Source organism: Eublepharis macularius, chromosome 19, assembly GCF_028583425.1.
Source record: "Eublepharis macularius isolate TG4126 chromosome 19, MPM_Emac_v1.0, whole genome shotgun sequence".
Classification (NCBI taxonomy): Eukaryota; Metazoa; Chordata; class Lepidosauria; order Squamata; family Eublepharidae; genus Eublepharis; species Eublepharis macularius.
Window position 1 is genome coordinate 15,627,421 of NC_072808.1, and position 17,601 is coordinate 15,645,021.

The following is a 17,601-nucleotide window of genomic DNA, read 5'->3' on the forward strand; positions in this document are numbered from 1 at the left end:
CAGGTGGAGCACAAGTGAACAGGGAGGAATACATGTGGGTGCCAAGCTACACATGACGAATGACACTTATACGGCAAGTGGATTGAGTGGAGGGCAAGTGAACAGGGAGAAATACACTTGCCATTCAAGTGTCATTCGTCATGTGTAGCTTGGCCCAGAGTCTGTTCACTTGCCATTCAAGTGTAATTCATCACTTCTAGCTTGGCCCTTAGCCAAAGACTATGGGCCAAGCTACACATGACAAATGACACTTGAATGGCAAGTGGATTGAGTGGAGGGCAAGTGAACAGGGAGAAATACACTTGCCGTTCAAGTGTCATTCGTCATGTGTAGCTTGGCCCTCAAATAATAATGGGTCTGGTTTGTTAGATGCAGCCGTGATGTAGGAAAGAGGACATTCCATAGAAATGGTACCGTGCTTTTTTCCCTGTGTTTCTTGTTAAGAAGTACATACCCCAGTGGAGAGAAGCGTGCATTTTCCTGACCTATTGATCAAATGTGCATCACAAAACATGAATTATTTGCACTCTCTCACTGGCTCTGTGGAACATTTAAAGCCAAAGTTGGCAATTCGGGGTTTTCTGGATAATAAAAGTTACCAATGGGTCTTTCTAAACTGCCTTTGCCCCTAAATAATGCAGTGCAGTGGTACACTACTACCAGCTTGAATCAGTCTGCAATGCTGCTTGCCTTTCCTAACCAGGACCCTATCCCACTCCCAGAACAAGGTTGACGATAGATCCTAAATGACCACCACTGTTCTAATGAAATCTTCTTCCTTGTGGATAAATCAAGATGGGTAGCTGTGTTAGTTTGTCTGTAGCAGTAGAAAAGAGCAAGAGTCCAGTAGCACCTATAAGACTGGCAAGATTTGTGGTAGGGTATGAGCTTTCGTGAGTCACAGCTCACTTCTTCAGATACAGCCAGAATGTGAGTCCATCTGTCCTTATATCTTGGAGAGTGGAGTGATTGCAGAAGCTGAATGATAATAGCCGGTGAATGACAACAGCAGGCGTGATTGAATAGGGTGGGGTATGCAGAGGGGTGGTGGGTGTGGAGAAATCAGCACTGGTAATGAGACAGCAAGTCCATCTCTTGATTCAGTCCAGGTGGATGCATTGTCTTGAGCTTCGTTTGCACTCTTCAAGATATAAGGACAGATGGATTCACATTCTAGCTGTATCTGAAGAAGAGAGCTGTGGCTCACGAAAGCTCCTACTCTACCACAAATTTTGTTAGTCTTACAGGTGCTACTGGACTCCTGCTCTTTTCCTCCATGCAAACACGGAAAAACCCCTGAAGTTTTGTGGCCGTGGAGAAAAAAATTAAGTTACAAGACAGAAAGTTAAAGGCCAGGACCTCAAATGCATCATTCTCAGATTTTTTACCGATTCCATGTTCACAGCCATCTAGAGAGGCTCATGCCTGTGGGATTAGGGGTCTCAGTGCATGGATGAGAAATCCTAGGAGCCCAAGTGGAGGTGGTGGAGTGCTTGTTAGTAAATGACTGACATATGTCTCAGAAATGTAGGCGTCCTGGTCTTGCAGCTTGGCTCTCCGACTGCTGCTCAATGCACTTTTCAACGGTCACTTGTCCAACATTCCACCAAGCTGCCTACATTCCCCATCAAAACTGGAGGGAAGCTGACAAGTGTCCAACCTATGTCAGGCGTCACTTGTGGTTCTGCTCTATGTCTGCCCTTTCTTTCTTTCTTTCTTTCTTTCTTTCTTTCTTTCTTTCTTTCTTTCTTTCTTTCTTTCTTTCTTTCTTTCTTTCTTCTTACTCTACTCTTCTGACCTATAAGTCTTAAGTAGTGTTCATCAAACATAACTGAAAATATGAGGAAGATAAGAAAGATTCAAGCCAGAGAGGGTTCCTGCCCCAGGAAAAATAAAGTAATTCATTTGGAACTTGAAATGCTAGCAAAAGTAGTAAGTCAGCGCCAGGTAATAGGGTCTGTTATCAGTAGCCTGACCTCTGATGATTAATGTTTTCACATGGAAGCTTGCTGGGTGACCTTGGGCCAGTCACACCCTCTCAGCCTAACCTACCTCACAAGGTTGTTGTGAGGATAAACTGGAGGAGAAGAGAATAATGTAAGCCGCTTTTGACCTCCTTTGGGGAGAAAAGCGGGATATAAATGCAGTTTATTTTTTTCCAAAAGGTGGGGAAAGGTGCATGGAACAGCAGGGCATTCATTAATCGTAAGAGCAACACTTGAGAGTATTAAAACTCCAGTCCCTCTATCTGAATAAGTAACTGGGAGCATGGCTTGATAAAAGGAGATCATCAATTTTGGGGGTTAGGATTTTTTTATGCTGTCTCCTGTATCCAACGGAGGGGTGGGAGAAGGCTCTTAAGTTCAGAAACGATGACTGTAAATGCCTTGCTTGCATTTATCAGTAGGCTGGTTTAAGAACTAAAACTCACAAGGACAGAGAAAAGGGGAAGGAGCGATTTTGGCCCCTTGCTTCACAAAAAAGCCACATGGCTATTACTCCACACTTCCCATTGCCCCAGGAACAAACATTCCTGGGCTTAGAAATTGATGCTGCCTGGAGGGGGGGAAGGGGAAGATCTGTGATTATCAGCAGCTTCCACTGATGGATCACAGAATCCACTCCATTGTTTGGACAGTGGACTTTTTCTTAAGCCAATGGAGATTCAATGGAGACATGTAGCCCAAGGGTCTGCCACATTCACATTGAAAAAAGGAGGAGAGACCATCACCATAGTCCTAAAGAGCACAAAACTGAGAGAGGATTCAGGAAGAACTAGATTCAACAATTCCCTTTAGGAGTAAAAAGTAGGCCCTCTTTTACCTATGGGGCAGACACATGTATAGAAAAAGTGGTTACTCCTATGGTAACTTTATTTGGCCTCCCTGGTGTCCATCTCATCTAAACTGTTTTTGAGTTTTCCAAAAGAACAGTGGGATGTAATTTTTATTTGTATTTTATTTGATTGTTTAGAATATTTCTATGCTGCCTCTTCGAGCCCAGTTCGAAGCAACCTACAATTAAATACTCCTCTGGCGAGAAGTTAACATAGGCAAGGACTTTTTTAAAAAAGCACAGAGGACAGGACTCACCTCATTAGAAGAAATCAATGCAGCAAAAGCGGAAAGAGGGGCATGTTTCCAGGAGTTCTACCACACGCAAAAAATTGAGAGTAAAAAGTTGTTTGGAGATAAATCATTAGCAACAAGAAATGAGAACTGTCCCTAAATACTGATGCAAAACCTATCGAGGGAAAGAAGGCAACTGCTCTCCAAGAAAATTTTTAAGAGGCTTCTTGAGCGGGGGAATTCAATAATGGGTGACTCTCACACATGGCTTTGTCCTAAGTAAGAACGCACAGGATCACTGGCAAAATGAAACAAGGCACATCTCCAAGGCAAGATACATCTCCTCCGTCACAAGGACTTGGGCTTTTGTGCCAGTTTGCTGAATCTCCTCTAGTGGATCTAACAGGCTGAAATTGTCCCTGCTTTCCCTGAACTTTCTAGGCAGCAGACATTTTTTTGCCCTACATGGGGGACAGAAACATAAATGCACGTATGCATATGGAAAGGACAATCTTAGTGCCGTCAACCCAAGACTTTTTTAATAGGTTGGAAGGTGGACCCCAGAGGCAGCAGCTTGTACCGTTGGGTCTGTGTGAGATTTGTTAACCAAAAAAACTGTTCTCTTGTGGTCTGTGTTCCCTAGGTGGATCTCAAGAAATGGCAGGGCTTGGCAAAGAGACTTATTTGATTCTGGAATACGAGCTGTCCTTATTTCAAGGTGGAGATTAGAAGACGATCCTCTGTTATGCCACCTTCATAGAGGCCTACTTTCACTGCAGCCCATTTGCTTGAAGCTCCCATGCTTCCGGGACTAACTATACTTTACATATGGGGAGGAGGTCTCTCTAAATCTACCTGTGCTTGAAATGTATCCTCTCCACCCCTGAGTCGACCCACAGCACCGTCCTACTGCTCCTTTCAATATTTCTTTATTTATTTACATTATTTACAGGCTCCCTTTCTCGCTGAGACTAAAGACGGATTGCACCCAGTGTAAATTAAAGCAATACATAGGATGCTGCCCTCTTGATACTTATTCTATTTATTCTATCTGGTTAATTAATTATGATTTTTAAATGTTTTATGGTTTTTATGAATTCATGGATTATTGTATTTATTATGGTGACTGTGGGCCAAGCTACACATGACGAATGACACTTGAACGGCAAGTGTATTTCTCCCTGTTCACTTGCCCTCCACTCAATCCACTTGCCGTTCAAGTGTCATTCGTCATGTGTAGCTTGGCCCTGTGTTTTAAATGATGTAATCCACACTGAACCTGCTTGCGGGGAGGGCGGAATAGAAATTTAATGAAATAAATAACAACAATAACAATAAGCAATGTAATTGGACTGGGATTGCAGAAATCTGAAACAAAGCATATTAAACATGACATGTTAAACAAGCCGTAAATGGTACTACATACGCAGAAATACAATGCGCTGAAAAGAAGGTAATGCATACAGCCACAGGTAACACATATCATAATTCTTTTGGCAAGATGTAATTCACTCCCAACAGCCAAATGTACAGGAAGGCTTACAGGTATTCGCTGGACTGAAAGAAATTCTTCTTGGGCTTCTGGAGCAATAAAGACCATTTCACATGTGCTGTTACATTGTCCTTTGTTTACTGAAGCTAGGCGCGATATATTGAGACCTCTTGTCAGCTCTGATGTTCAGTACTCTAGTAATTATATTGAAACTCTTGTTTTCAAATGATGTGGTCAGGCTAGAAGCTACTGCTAGACTTCTGCAGGGAAACCGAATACAATGAACTTAATTTCAACACCACTGAGTTATGTGATATAAATCAATGTATTATGAAATTATTATTCTAGAAATTCATTGACAACCCAATACAATATAAATAGTATGTAACACATTCTAAATACTTTAAAGAACTATTTTCTATTTCTTTTTTACAAACACTTCAAAGCCATATTATCTAGTAATTTGTACAAATGAATTATTATCTAGTAATTTGTCAATGAATTTCTAGAATAATAATTTCATAATACATTGATTTATATCACACAATTCAGTGGTGTTGAAATTAAATTCATTGTATTGGTTTCCCTGCTGTATTCAGTTTTTGGTTTTGTCTCATGAGGGAGGCTGCCTCTCGTATTTCGTTACTGCTAAATTTCTAGAACATGTTTTTAAATGATCTTACTGTTTTATTGATTTGTTCCATTTCTGTTTTAACTTTAATCCCACCGACCTACGGTTGAGGGATTGAAAATGAATTTCATTTTTAAAAGATGTACCATAGACAGTAATAAAGTCCATGGACCTATTGTCTTCCTTGAAACATCTCGTTAACCATGTTGTTATAATATAAACCTATTGCCTTTATAAAAACACCCTCCAATTTTGTTTTATTTATTAACTTTCTTTGTTCATTTGTTTATTTATGTAATTTCTAATAATAATAACCTAGTGCTTATATACCGCTCTTTAGGACAGATTAGTGCCACACTCAGAGCGGTTAAGAGGTCAATGTTATTATTATCCATACAACAGACACCGTGTGAGGTGAGAGAGCAGCTCCCAAGCCGCAGAGGGTCAGAAGGAGCAGATGGAAGCCAGCCAGCCTCACCATCCAGTGGGAGACTAAGAGCCCTGACAAGAGAAGTAAGAACAGCCAGGAGGGGGCCAGGGCAGAGGGAGAAGGCACAAGAAATAGGGCCAGCCAGCCATCAGACAGCTACCTTACCGGCAGGACAGCAGAAGCAGCACAGGGCCACACCCCAAGCTGCAAACAGGGAGGAAGGGAGTAATAGAGACCAGCTGAGGCTGCTGGAAGCTCAGAGCACAGGAGGCTTGGCAGCCAGCCAAGAGAGCACAGCTGTAGCTGTCCAGTGCAGCCAAACTAGCTATCTCAAGTGAAACTGTTTGAGGCAGCCAAGGCCAGTGCTAGGAGGCAAAAGAGGGGTGTGGCCTGGCAGGTGGAGCCTGGAATGAGGGACAGGATATAAGGGAAGTCCACCCATGGGGCATGGTGGGTTGGGTAGGAGTGTAATGGAGTGGAAGAGAAGGAAGGAAGGAAGGAAGGAAGGAAGGAAGGAAGGAAGGAAGGAACGAACGAACGAACGAACGAACGAACGAACGAACGAACGAACGAACGAACGAACAGAGAGAAGGTGGAGGAAAGGAGACGAAGAGGAGGACAGCTGTCATCAAAGGCAGGTTGAAGAGACCTGCAAGTGGACTGAGATGGTGTGGGGGTGAGGTATACCCCCCTCCTTCCACAGAGTGGGACCCCGCAAATTCCCTGAAGGTCCTTTAATGCTGAAGTCAGGCAGTCTGGCGCCTCACCAGGCGACGCCCAAGGCAGAACCTGACAGAAACCATCTGACCAATTGACCAATAGTAGTTTCTCAGTGTCCTGGGTTTTCAATTAGATAAGGCTATTGGCTCTCTGCCAAATTTTTCTTCCAGGTAACAAACAATAGCACTGGGTAAATACATTAACCCCATAATGACTGGATGTCAGACCTTGCAACCTATATCCCTATATATACCTATATAAGCTTGCAACATTAACCACTACACCAAACTGGCTCACAGCTTAGATGTCTCTGATCTCTATTCAGTTAAAGTCAGCCATCCCACTCCCTTCAACATGGGGCCAGGTGACTCGTTGTGAATCATTTCCAGGAACTGCAAATGACTCTCATTCTGATCAGAAGTCTCTTCAAGGCGCTCTTCATCTCATTGTTCCTCAGGCTGTAGATGAAGGGGTTCAGCATAGGAGAGACCACAGTATACATGAGAGAAGCCAGTGTTTTGTTCCCAAAGGAAGGCAGCAAATAGACCCAGCAGAGGGTGCCATAGAATAAGATAACCACAGCCAAGTGAGAACCACAGGTGGAGAAGGCCTTGCGTTTGCTGCTCAAAGATGGGATCTTCATTACAGTCAGGAAGATCCGGGCATAGGAGAACACAATGAGTATAAAGGGTCCCAGAATATCAAACATGCCTTCTGTCAATAACAACATCTGCATGGCAGTGGTGTCCGAGCAAGAGAGTCCTAAAAGTGGAAAGAGGTCGCAGAAAAAATGGGGGATCTTCTGAGATGCACAAAAGGAAAGATGAGAAATCATCGATACGTATAAAGTCGCCTCGAAGACGGCCAGGAGCCAACACCCAGAGACCATCCAGAGGCAACGCTTTCTGTTCATCAAGCCTGTGTAATGCAGTGGGAGGCAGATAGCCAAGTAGCGATCATAGGCCATGACCGCAAGCAGAAAATTGCCAGTGTTCCCAAAAACCACAACAAAATGCATCTGGGACAAGCACCCACCATAGGAAATGACCTTGTCCTGGGAAACCAGGTTGCGTAGCATTACGGGGACAATGGAGGATGCAAAACCCACATCGGTCAGAGAGAGGTGGCTGAGGAAGAAATACATGGGCGTGCGGAGGAGATGGGCATCGCAACGGATCAGAAGAACGATCAGCAGGTTGCCCAGGAGACTCAACAGATACATGAAGAGGAGAATGGAGAAGATGATGCCTTCATGTCCTTCTTGGATGAAGAGTCCCTGCAGGATGAATTCAGAGACAAAAGTTTGATTCCCTTGCTCCATGGTCCAGCTAGAGAGAAAAATAACGTTGATGGAACATGGAACAACCATGTTGTTCGGCATGATTCTGGTCAGACTTGATTCAAATATAGGCATGCAGTTAAGAAGCCCTGAGTGTCTAATTAGCATTCAGATATCTAATCATTTTATTCCTGGCTAGAGGTACGCCACAGATAATGTCTTTAGTTCGTTACCAGGTATTGTACACAAGTAATACAATTACGGCGTCTCTGCTTCCATTTTAAGCCTGTATTATTACAAAATAATCATTGAGTATTCTTGATAACAACTCAGTCAACAGAAAATCATACTGTCCGTTATAACGACATAGATCATGAAAGGAGAGCAATTACACAAGTCCAAAAGAGTATCTTACCCCCCAAAAATGAAGGTTACAGGCAAGGAGCCTCTTCGAAGAAGAAGCTCGCTATCAGTTTAGCTTGTCATATTTATAGGGTTTCAGAACCTTTTTTAACAATAGCTGCTACAGAGACTCAAACTCTTGGCTAACTTATTATCTTATGATTTCATACATCAAACAAGATTATCTGTATTTGAAACATCTTTTCGAAATATATAACAATAGCCAGGGCTTTTTTTCAGCTGGAATGCGGTGGAGCGGAGTTCCGGAACCGCTTGAAAATGGTCACATGGTTGGTGGCCCTGCCCCCTGATCTCCAGACTGAGCGGAGTTTAGATTGCGGTGCAGAGGGCAATCTAAACTCCCCTCTGTCTGGAGATCAGCGGGCGGGGCCACTAGCCATGTGACCATTTTCTCCAAGGGCAATTTAAACTTTAAAAAACTCCCCCCTTGTTCTAGCTGACCCAAAGTGATGTCATTGTGCAGTCCTGTGCTCCACCACTTAGTTGCTGTGAAGAGCCATGGCTGGAGAGAGGGGGAGAGGTGGTTAGATGTCCTTTTTGTATACAGGGGCTGCATGTTAGATATTGCACTGTTGCAGTACAGCAATCCTTCACAATTGGGTGGTCTTGTCCACACAGTTGCAAACGATGATTAACAGAGCAGCGATGGTTCAGTATACAAAAAGAGATAAATTAAATAGACTGAATAAGAACAGTAGACAAAGGGCTGCGCTAAATGCTTGCTTGCCAAAGTCACAAATAATTCTCTTCAGATTCATAGTAAAGACTATAATAAAAAAGATAAAGGTAGTCTCCTGTGCAAACACCGAGACATTGCTGACCCACAGGTGGACGTCACATCACAACGTTTTCTTGGCAGATTTTTTCTTACGCGGTGGTTTGCCATTGCCTTCCCCAGTCATCTACACTTTATCCCCAGGAAACTGGGTACTCATTGTACTGACCTCGGAAGGATGGAAGGCTGAGTCAACCTGGAGCCAGTTATCTGAACCCGGCTTCCTCCAGGATCGAACTCAGGTCGTAAGCAGAGATTGGGCTGCAGTACTGCAGCTTACCACTCTGCGCCACGGGGCTCTAAGGGTCAAGCTAGAAGTGACAAATTACACTTGAATAGCAAGTGAACAGACTCACATGTATTCCTCCTTGTTCACTTGCACTCCACTTGCACTCCACTCGGCGCAGGTGGAGCACAAGTGAACAGGGAGGAATACATATGAGTCTGTTCACTTGCCACTCAAGTGTAATTCATCACCTCTAGCTTGGCCCTTAGCCAAAGACTATAATAATAATGGGTCTGGTTTGTTAGATGCAGCCGTGATGTAGGAAAGAGGACATTCCATAGAAATGGTACCGTGCTTTTTCTCTCTGTGTTTCTTGTTAAGAAGTACATACCCCAGTGGAGAGAAGTGTGCATTCTCCTGACCTATTGTTCAAATGTGCATCATAAAACATGAATTATTTGCACTCTCTCTGGCTCTGTGGAACATTTAAAGCCAAAGTTGGCAATTCGGAGTTTTCTGGATAATAAAAGTTACCAATGAGTCTTTCTAAACTGCCTTTGCCCCTAAATAATGCAGTGCAGTGGTACACTACTACCAGCTTGAACCAGTCTGCAATGCTGCTTGCCTTTCCTAACCAGGACCCTACCCCACTCCCAGAACAAGGTTGACGATAGATCCTAAATGACCACCACTGTTCTAATGAAATCTTCTTCCTTGTGGATAAATCAAGATGGGTAGCTGTGTTAGTTTGTCTGTAGCAGTAGAAAAGAGCAAGAGTCCAGTAGCACCTATAAGACTGACAAGATTTGTGGTAGGGTATGAGCTTTCGTGAGCCACAGCTCATTTCTTCAGATACAGCCAGAATGTGAGTCCATCTGTCCTTATATCTTGGAGAGTGGAGTGATTGCAGAAGCTGAATGATAATAGCCGGTGAATGACAACAGCAGGCATGATTGAATAGGGTGGGGTATGCAGAGGGGTGGTGGATGTGGAGAAATCAGCACTGGTAATGAGACAGGAGGCCCATGTCTTGATTCAGTCCAGGTGGATGCATTATCTTGAGCTTCGTTTGCACTCTTCAAGACATAAGGACAGATAGATTCACATTGTAGCTATATCTGAAGAAGTGACCTGTGGCCCATGAAAGCTCCTACTCTACCACAAATTTTGTTACGTCTTATAGGTGCTACTGGACTCTTGCTCTTTTCTTCCATGCGAACATTGAAAACCTCACTTTTCAATGCCCTGAAGTTTTGTGGCCCTGGAGAAAAAAAAAGTAAGTTACAAGACAGAAAGTTAAAGGCCAGGACCTCAAAGGCATCATTCTCAGAATTTTTACCGATTCCATATTCACAGCCGTCCAGCGAGATTTATGCCTGTGAGATTAGGGGTCTCAATGCATGGATGAGAAATCCTAGGAGCCCAAGTGGAGGTGGTGGAGTGCTTGTTAGTAAATGACTAACACGTGTCTCAGAAACATGGTGGAATGGGGAAAATCAGTGGGAGACAACAACAACATTTGATTTATATACCGCCATTCAGGACAATTTAACGCCCCCTTGGAATGATTTACAAAGTGTGATATTATTATCCCCACAACAACAATCACCCTGTGAGGTGGGTGGGGCTGAGAGAGCTCTGAGAGAGCTGTGACTGACCCAAGGTCTCCCAGCTGGCTTCAAGTGGAGGAATGGGGAATCAGACCTGGCTCTCCAGATTAGAGTCCCGTGCTCTTAGCCACTACACCACTCTCTGGGTATAAACTCTATAGGTAGGATAGGGTGGGACGTGTTGGGGAAGTTGTTGCATTGTATGTCAAAACACGTTGGTCTTTAAGATGCTACTGGACTCATATCATGCTGTTTTCCTTCAGAAGAATTTCATAAGTAGGATCCAACAGGAAAGAGCTGGATTACAGTTCATGAGCAGATTCAAGATAATGTATCCCACAGGTCTTAGCAAGAATCCTAATTCACATATAAATTCACAGATGCTAATCAGTTCCACTGTCTACTTTCATCCTACATAAGGTTCTACTCTGCCGTGATGGCTGGCAGGGCCTCATACCCACTCTGTGTGAACGCACTGCCCTCACCTGGGCAGCCCAGGTGAGCCTGATCTCATCAGATCTCGGAAGCTGAGCAGGGTCTGCCTTGGTTAGTAATCAGATGGGAGACCTCCAACAAAGACCAGGATAAAGAGGCAGGCAAACCTCCTCTATTAGTTTCTTTCTTTCTTTCTTTCTTTCTTTCTTTCTTTCTTTCTTTCTTTCTTTCTTTCTTCTTACTCTACTCTTCTGACCTATAAGTCTTAGTGTTCATCAAACATAACTGAAAATACGAGGAAGATAAGAAGGATTCAAGCCAGAGAGGGTTCCTGCCCCAGGAAAAATAAAGTAATTCATTTGGAACTTGAAATGGTAGCAAAAGTAATAAGTCAGCTCCAGGTAATAGGGTCTGTTATCAGTAGCCTGACCTCTAGTGATTAATGTTTTCACATGGAAGCTTGATGGTTGACCGTGGGCCAGTCACACCCTCTCAACCTAACCTACCTCACAAGGTTGTTGTGAGGATAAACTGGAAGAGAGAAGAGAATGATGTAAGCCACTTTTGACCTCCTTTGGGGAGAAAGGCGGGATATAAATGCAGTTTATTTTTTTCCAAAAGGTGGGGAAAGGTGCATAGAACAGCAGGGCATTCATTAATCGTAAGAGCAACACTTGAGAGTGTTAAAACTCCAGTCCCTCTATCTGAATAAGTAACTGGGAGCATGGCTTGGAGATCATCAATTTTGGGGGTTAGGGGTTTTTTTTATGCTGTCTCCTGTATCCAACGGAGGGGTGGGAGAAGGCTCTTAAGTTCAGAAACGATGACTGTAAATGCCTTGCTTGCATTTATCAGTAGGCTGGTTTAAGAACTAAAGCTCACAAGGACAGAGAAAAGGGGAAGGAGCGATTTTGGCCCCTTGCTTCACAAAAAAGGCACATGGCTATTACTCCACACTTCCCATTGCCCCAGGAACAAACATTCCTGGGCTTAGAAATTGATGCTGCCTGGAGGGGGGGAAGGGGAAGATCTGTGATTATCAGCAGCTTCCACTGATGGATCACAGAATCCTCTCCATTGTTTGGACAGCGGACTTTTTCTTAAGCCAATGGAGATTCAGTGGAGACATGTAGCCCAAGGGTCTGCCACATTCACATTGAAAAAAGGAGGAGAGACCATCACCATAGTCCTAAAGAGCACAAAACTGAGAGAGGATTCAGGAAGAACTAGATTCAACAATTCCCTTTAGGAGTAAAAAGTAGGCCCTCTTTTACCTATGGGGCAGACACATGTATAGAAAAAGTGGTTACTCCTATGGTAACTTTATTTGGCCTCCCTGGTGTCCATCTCATCTAAACTGTTTTTGCGTTTTCCAAAAGAACAGTGGAATGTAATTTTTATTTGTATTTTATTTGATTGTTTAGAATATTTCTATGCTGCCTCTTCAAGCCCAGTTCGAAGCAACCTACAATTAAATACTCCTCTGGCGAGAAGTTAACATAGGCAAGGACTTTTTTAAAAAAGCACAGAGGACAGGACTCACCTCATTAGAAGAAATCAATGCAGCAAAAGCGGAAAGAGGGGCATGTTTCCAGGAGTTCTACCACACGCAAAAAATTGAGAGTAAAAAGTTGTTTGGAGATAAATCATTAGCAACAAGAAATGAGAACTGTCCCTAAATACTGATGCAAAACCTATCGAGGGAAAGAAGGCAACTGCTCTCCAAGAAAATTTTTAAGAGGCTTCTTGAGCGGGGGAATTCAATAATGGGTGACTCTCACACATGGCTTTGTCCTAAGTAAGAACGCACAGGATCACTGGCAAAATGAAACAAGGCATATCTCAAAGGCAATATACATCTCATCCGTCACAAGGACTTGGGCTTTTGTGCCAGTTTGCTGAATCTCCTCTAGTGGATCTAACAGGCTGAAATTGTCCCTGCTTTCCCTGAACTTTGTAGGCAGCAGACATTTTTTTGCCCTACATGGGGGACAGAAACATAAATGCACGTATGCATATGGAAAGGACAATCTTAGTGCCGTCAACCCAAGACTTTTTTAATAGGTTGGAAGGTGGACCCCAGAGGCAGCAGCTTGTACCGTTGGGTCTGTGTGAGACTTGTTAACAAAAAAACTGTTCTCTTGTGGTCTGTGTTCCCTAGGTGGATCTCAAGAAATGGCAGGGCTTGGCAAAGAGACTTATTTGATTCTGGAATACGAGCTGTCCTTATTTCAAGGTGGAGATTAGAAGACGATCCTCTGTTATGCCACCTTCATAGAGGCCTACTTTCACTGCAGCCCATTTACTTGAAGCTCCCATGCTTCCGGGACTAACTATACTTTACATATGGGGAGGGGGGTCTCTAAATCTACCTGTGCTTAAAATGTATCCTCTCCACCCCTGAGTCGACCCACAGCACCGTCCTACTGCTCTTTTCAATATTTCTTTATTTATTTACATTATTTACAGGCTACCTTTCTCGCTGAGACTAAAGACGGATTGCACCCAGTGTAAATCAAAGCAATACATAGGATGCTGCCCTCTTGATACTTATTCTATTTATTCTATCTGGTTAATTAATTACGATTTTTAAATGTTTTATGGTTTTTATGAATTCATGGATTATTGTATTTATTATGGTGACTGTGGGCCAAGCTACACATGACGAATTACACTTGAACGGCAAGTGTATTTCTCCCTGTTCACTTGCCCTCCACTCAATCCACTTGCCGTTCAAGTGTCATTTGTCATGTGTAGCTTGGCCCTGTGTTTTAAATGATGTAATCCACACTGAACCTGCTTGCGGGGAGGGCGGAATAGAAATTTAATGAAATAAATAACAACAATAACAATAAGCAATGTAATTGGACTGGGATTGCAGAAATCTGAAACAAAGCATATTAAACATGACATGTTAAACAAGCCGTAAATGGTACTACATACGCAGAAATACAATGCGCTGAAAAGAAGGTAATGCATACAGCCACAGGTAACACATATCATAATTCTTTTGGCAATTGTAATTCACTCCCAACAGCCAAATGTACAGGAAGGCTTACAGGTATTCGCTGGACTGAAAGAAATTCTTCTTGGGCTTCTGGAGCAATAAAGACCATTTCACATGTGCTGTTACATTGTCCTTTGTTTACTGAAGCTAGGCGTGATATATTGAGACCTCTTGTCAGCTCTGATGTTCAGTACTCTAGTAATTATATTGAAACTCTTGTTTTCAAATGATGTGGTCAGGCTAGAAGCTACTGCTAGACTTCTGCAGGGAAACCGAATACAATGAACTTAATTTCAACACCACTGAGTTATGTGATATAAATCAATGTATTATGAAATTATTATTCTAGAAATTCATTGACAACCCAATACAATATTAATAGTATGTAACACATTCTAAATACTTTAAAGAATTATTTTCTATTTCTTTTTTACAAACACTTCAAAGCCATATTATCTAGTAATTTGTACAAATGAATTATTATCTAGTAATTTGTCAATGAATTTTTAGAATAGTAATTTCATAATACATTGATTTATATCACACAATTCAGTGGTGTTGAAATTAAATTCATTGTATTGGTTTTCCTGCTGTATTCAGTTTTTGGTTTTGTCTCATGAGGGAGGCTGCCTCTCGTATTTCGTTACTGCTAGATTTCTAGCACATGTTTTTAAATGATCTTACTGTTTTATTGATTTGTTCCATTTCTGTTTTAACTTTAATCCCACCGACCTACGGTTGAGGGATTGAAAATGAATTTCATTTTTAAAAGATGTACCATAGACAGTAATAAAGTCCATGGACCTATTGTCTTCCTTGAAACATCTCGTTAACCATGTTGTTATAATATAAACCTATTGCCTTTATAAAAACACCCTCCAATTTTGTTTTATTTATTTATCCTTCTTTGTTCATTTGTTTGTTTATGTAATTTCTAATAATAACCTCCTATTGTCTTCCTTGAAACATCTCGTTAACCATGTTGTTATAATATAAACCTATTGCCTTTATAAAAACACCCTCCAATTTTGTTTTATTTATTTATCCTTCTTTGTTCATTTGTTTATTTATGTGATTTCTAATAATAATAACCTAGTGCTTATATACCGCTCTTTAGGACAGATTAGTGCCACACTCAGAGCGGTTAAGAGGTCAATGTTATTATTATCCGCACAACAGACACCCTGTGAGGTGAGAGAGCAGCTCCCAAGCCGCAGAGGGTCAGAAGGAGCAAATGGAAGCCAGCCAGCCTCACCCTCCAGTGGGAGACTAAGAGCCCTGACAAGGGAAGTAAGGACAGCCAGGAGGGGGCCAGGGCAGAGGGAGAAGGCACAAGAAATAGGGCCAGCCAGCCATCAGACAGCTACCTTACCGGCAGGACAGCAGAAGCAGCACAGGGCCACACCCCAAGCTGCAAACAGGGAGGAAGGGAGTAATAGAGACCAGCTGAGGCTGCTGGAAGCTCAGAGCACAGGAGGCTTGGCAGCCAGCCAAGAGAGCACAGCTGTAGCTGTCCGGTGCAGCCAAACTAGCTATCCCAAGTGAAACTGTTTGAGGCAGCCAAGGCCAGTGCTACGAGGCAAAAGAGGGGTGTGACCTGGCAGGTGGAGCCTGGAATGAGGGACAGGATATAAGGGAAGTCCACCCATGGGGCATGGTGGGTTGGGTAGGAGTGTAATGGAGTGGGGAAGGAAGGGAAGGAAGGGAAGGAAGGAAGGAAGGAACAAACAACAGAGAGAAGGTGGAGGAAAGGAGACGAAGAGGAGGACAGCTGTCATGAAAGGCAGGTTGAAGAGACCTGCAAGTGGACTGAGATGGTGTGAGGGTGAGGTATACCCCCCTCCTTCCACAGAGTGGGATCCCGCAGATTCCCTGAAGGTCCTTTAATGCTGGAGTCAGGCAGTCTGGCGCCTCACCAGGCGACGCCCAAGGCAGAACCTGACAGAAACCATCTGACCAATTGACCAATAGTAGTTTCTCAGTGTCCTGGGTTTTCAATTAGATAAGGCTATTGGCTCTCTGCCAAATTTTTCTTCCAGGTAACAAACAATAGCACTGGGTAAATACATTAACCCCATAATGACTGGATGTCAGACCTTGCAACCTATATCCCTATATATACCTATATAAGCTTGCAACATTAACCACTACACCAAACTGGCTCACAGCTTAGATGTCTCTGATCTCTATTCAGTTAAAGTCAGCCATCCCACTCCCTTCAACACGGGGCCAGGTGACTCGTTGTGAATCATTTCCAGGAACTGCAAATGACTCTCATTCTGATCAGAAGTCTCTTCAAGGCGCTCTTCATCTCATTGTTCCTCAGGCTGTAGATGAAGGGGTTCAGCATAGGAGAGACCACAGTATACATGAGAGAAGCCAGTGTTTTGTTCCCAAAGGAAGGCAGCAAATAGACCCAGCAGAGGGTGCCATAGAATAAGATAACCACAGCCAAGTGAGAACCACAGGTGGAGAAGGCCTTGCGTTTGCTGCTCGAAGATGGGATCTTCATTACAGTCAGGAAGATCCGGGCATAGGAGAACACAATGAGTATAAAGAGTCCCAGAATATCAAACATGCCTTCTGTCAATAACAACATCTGTATGGCAGTGGTGTCCGAGCAAGAGAGTCCTAAAAGTGGAAAGAGGTCGCAGAAAAAATGGGGGATCTTCTGAGATGCACAAAAGGAAAGATGAGAAATCATCGATACGTATAACGTCGCCTCGAAGACGGCCAGGAGCCAACACCCAGAGACCATCCAGAGGCAACGCTTTCTGTTCATCAAGCCTGTGTAATGCAGTGGGAGGCAGATAGCCAAGTAGCGATCATAGGCCATGACCGCAAGCAGAAAATTGCCAGTGTTCCCAAAAACCACAACAAAATGCATCTGGGACAAGCACCCACCATAGGAAATGACCTTGTCCTGGGAAACCAGGTTGCGTAGCATTACGGGGACAATGGAGGATGCAAAACCCACATCGGTCAGAGAGAGGTGGCTGAGGAAGAAATACATGGGCGTGCGGAGGAGATGGGCATCGCAACGGATCAGAAGAACGATCAGCAGGTTGCCGAGGAGAATCAGCAGATACATGAAGAGGAGGACGGAGAAGATGATGCCTTCATGTCCTTCTTGGATGAAGAGTCCCTGCAGGATGAATTCAGAGACAAAAGTTTGATTCCCTTGCTCCATGGTCCAGCTAGAGAGAAAAATAACGTTGATGGAACATGGAACAACCATGTTGTTCGGCATGATTCTGGTCAGACTTGATTCAAATATAGGCATGCAGTTAAGAAGCCCTGAGTGTCTAATTAGCATTCAGATATCTAATCATTTTATTCCTGGCTAGAGGTACGCCACAGATAATGTCTTTAGTTCGTTACCAGGTATTGTACACAAGTAATACAATTATGGAGTCTCTGCTTCCATTTTAAGCCTGTATTATTACAAAATAATCATTGAGTATTCTTGATAACAACTCAGTCAACAGAAAATCATACTGTCCGT

General features: G+C 43.2%; 1 protein-coding gene across 1 annotated transcript; it reads right to left on the reverse strand.

Annotated features, from left to right (window-relative positions):
• Nucleotides 1-6,720: 6,720 nt before the first annotated feature.
• On the reverse strand, nt 6,721-17,286 carry LOC129346508 (uncharacterized). Its single transcript, XM_055003853.1, has 3 exons — nt 16,359-17,286; nt 12,272-12,278; nt 6,721-7,669 (listed from the first exon to the last, which is right to left on the reverse strand). The coding sequence occupies exons 1-3, from the start codon at nt 17,284-17,286 to the stop codon at nt 6,721-6,723; spliced, it is 1,884 nt and encodes a 627-aa protein (XP_054859828.1).
• Nucleotides 17,287-17,601: the final 315 nt, after the last annotated feature.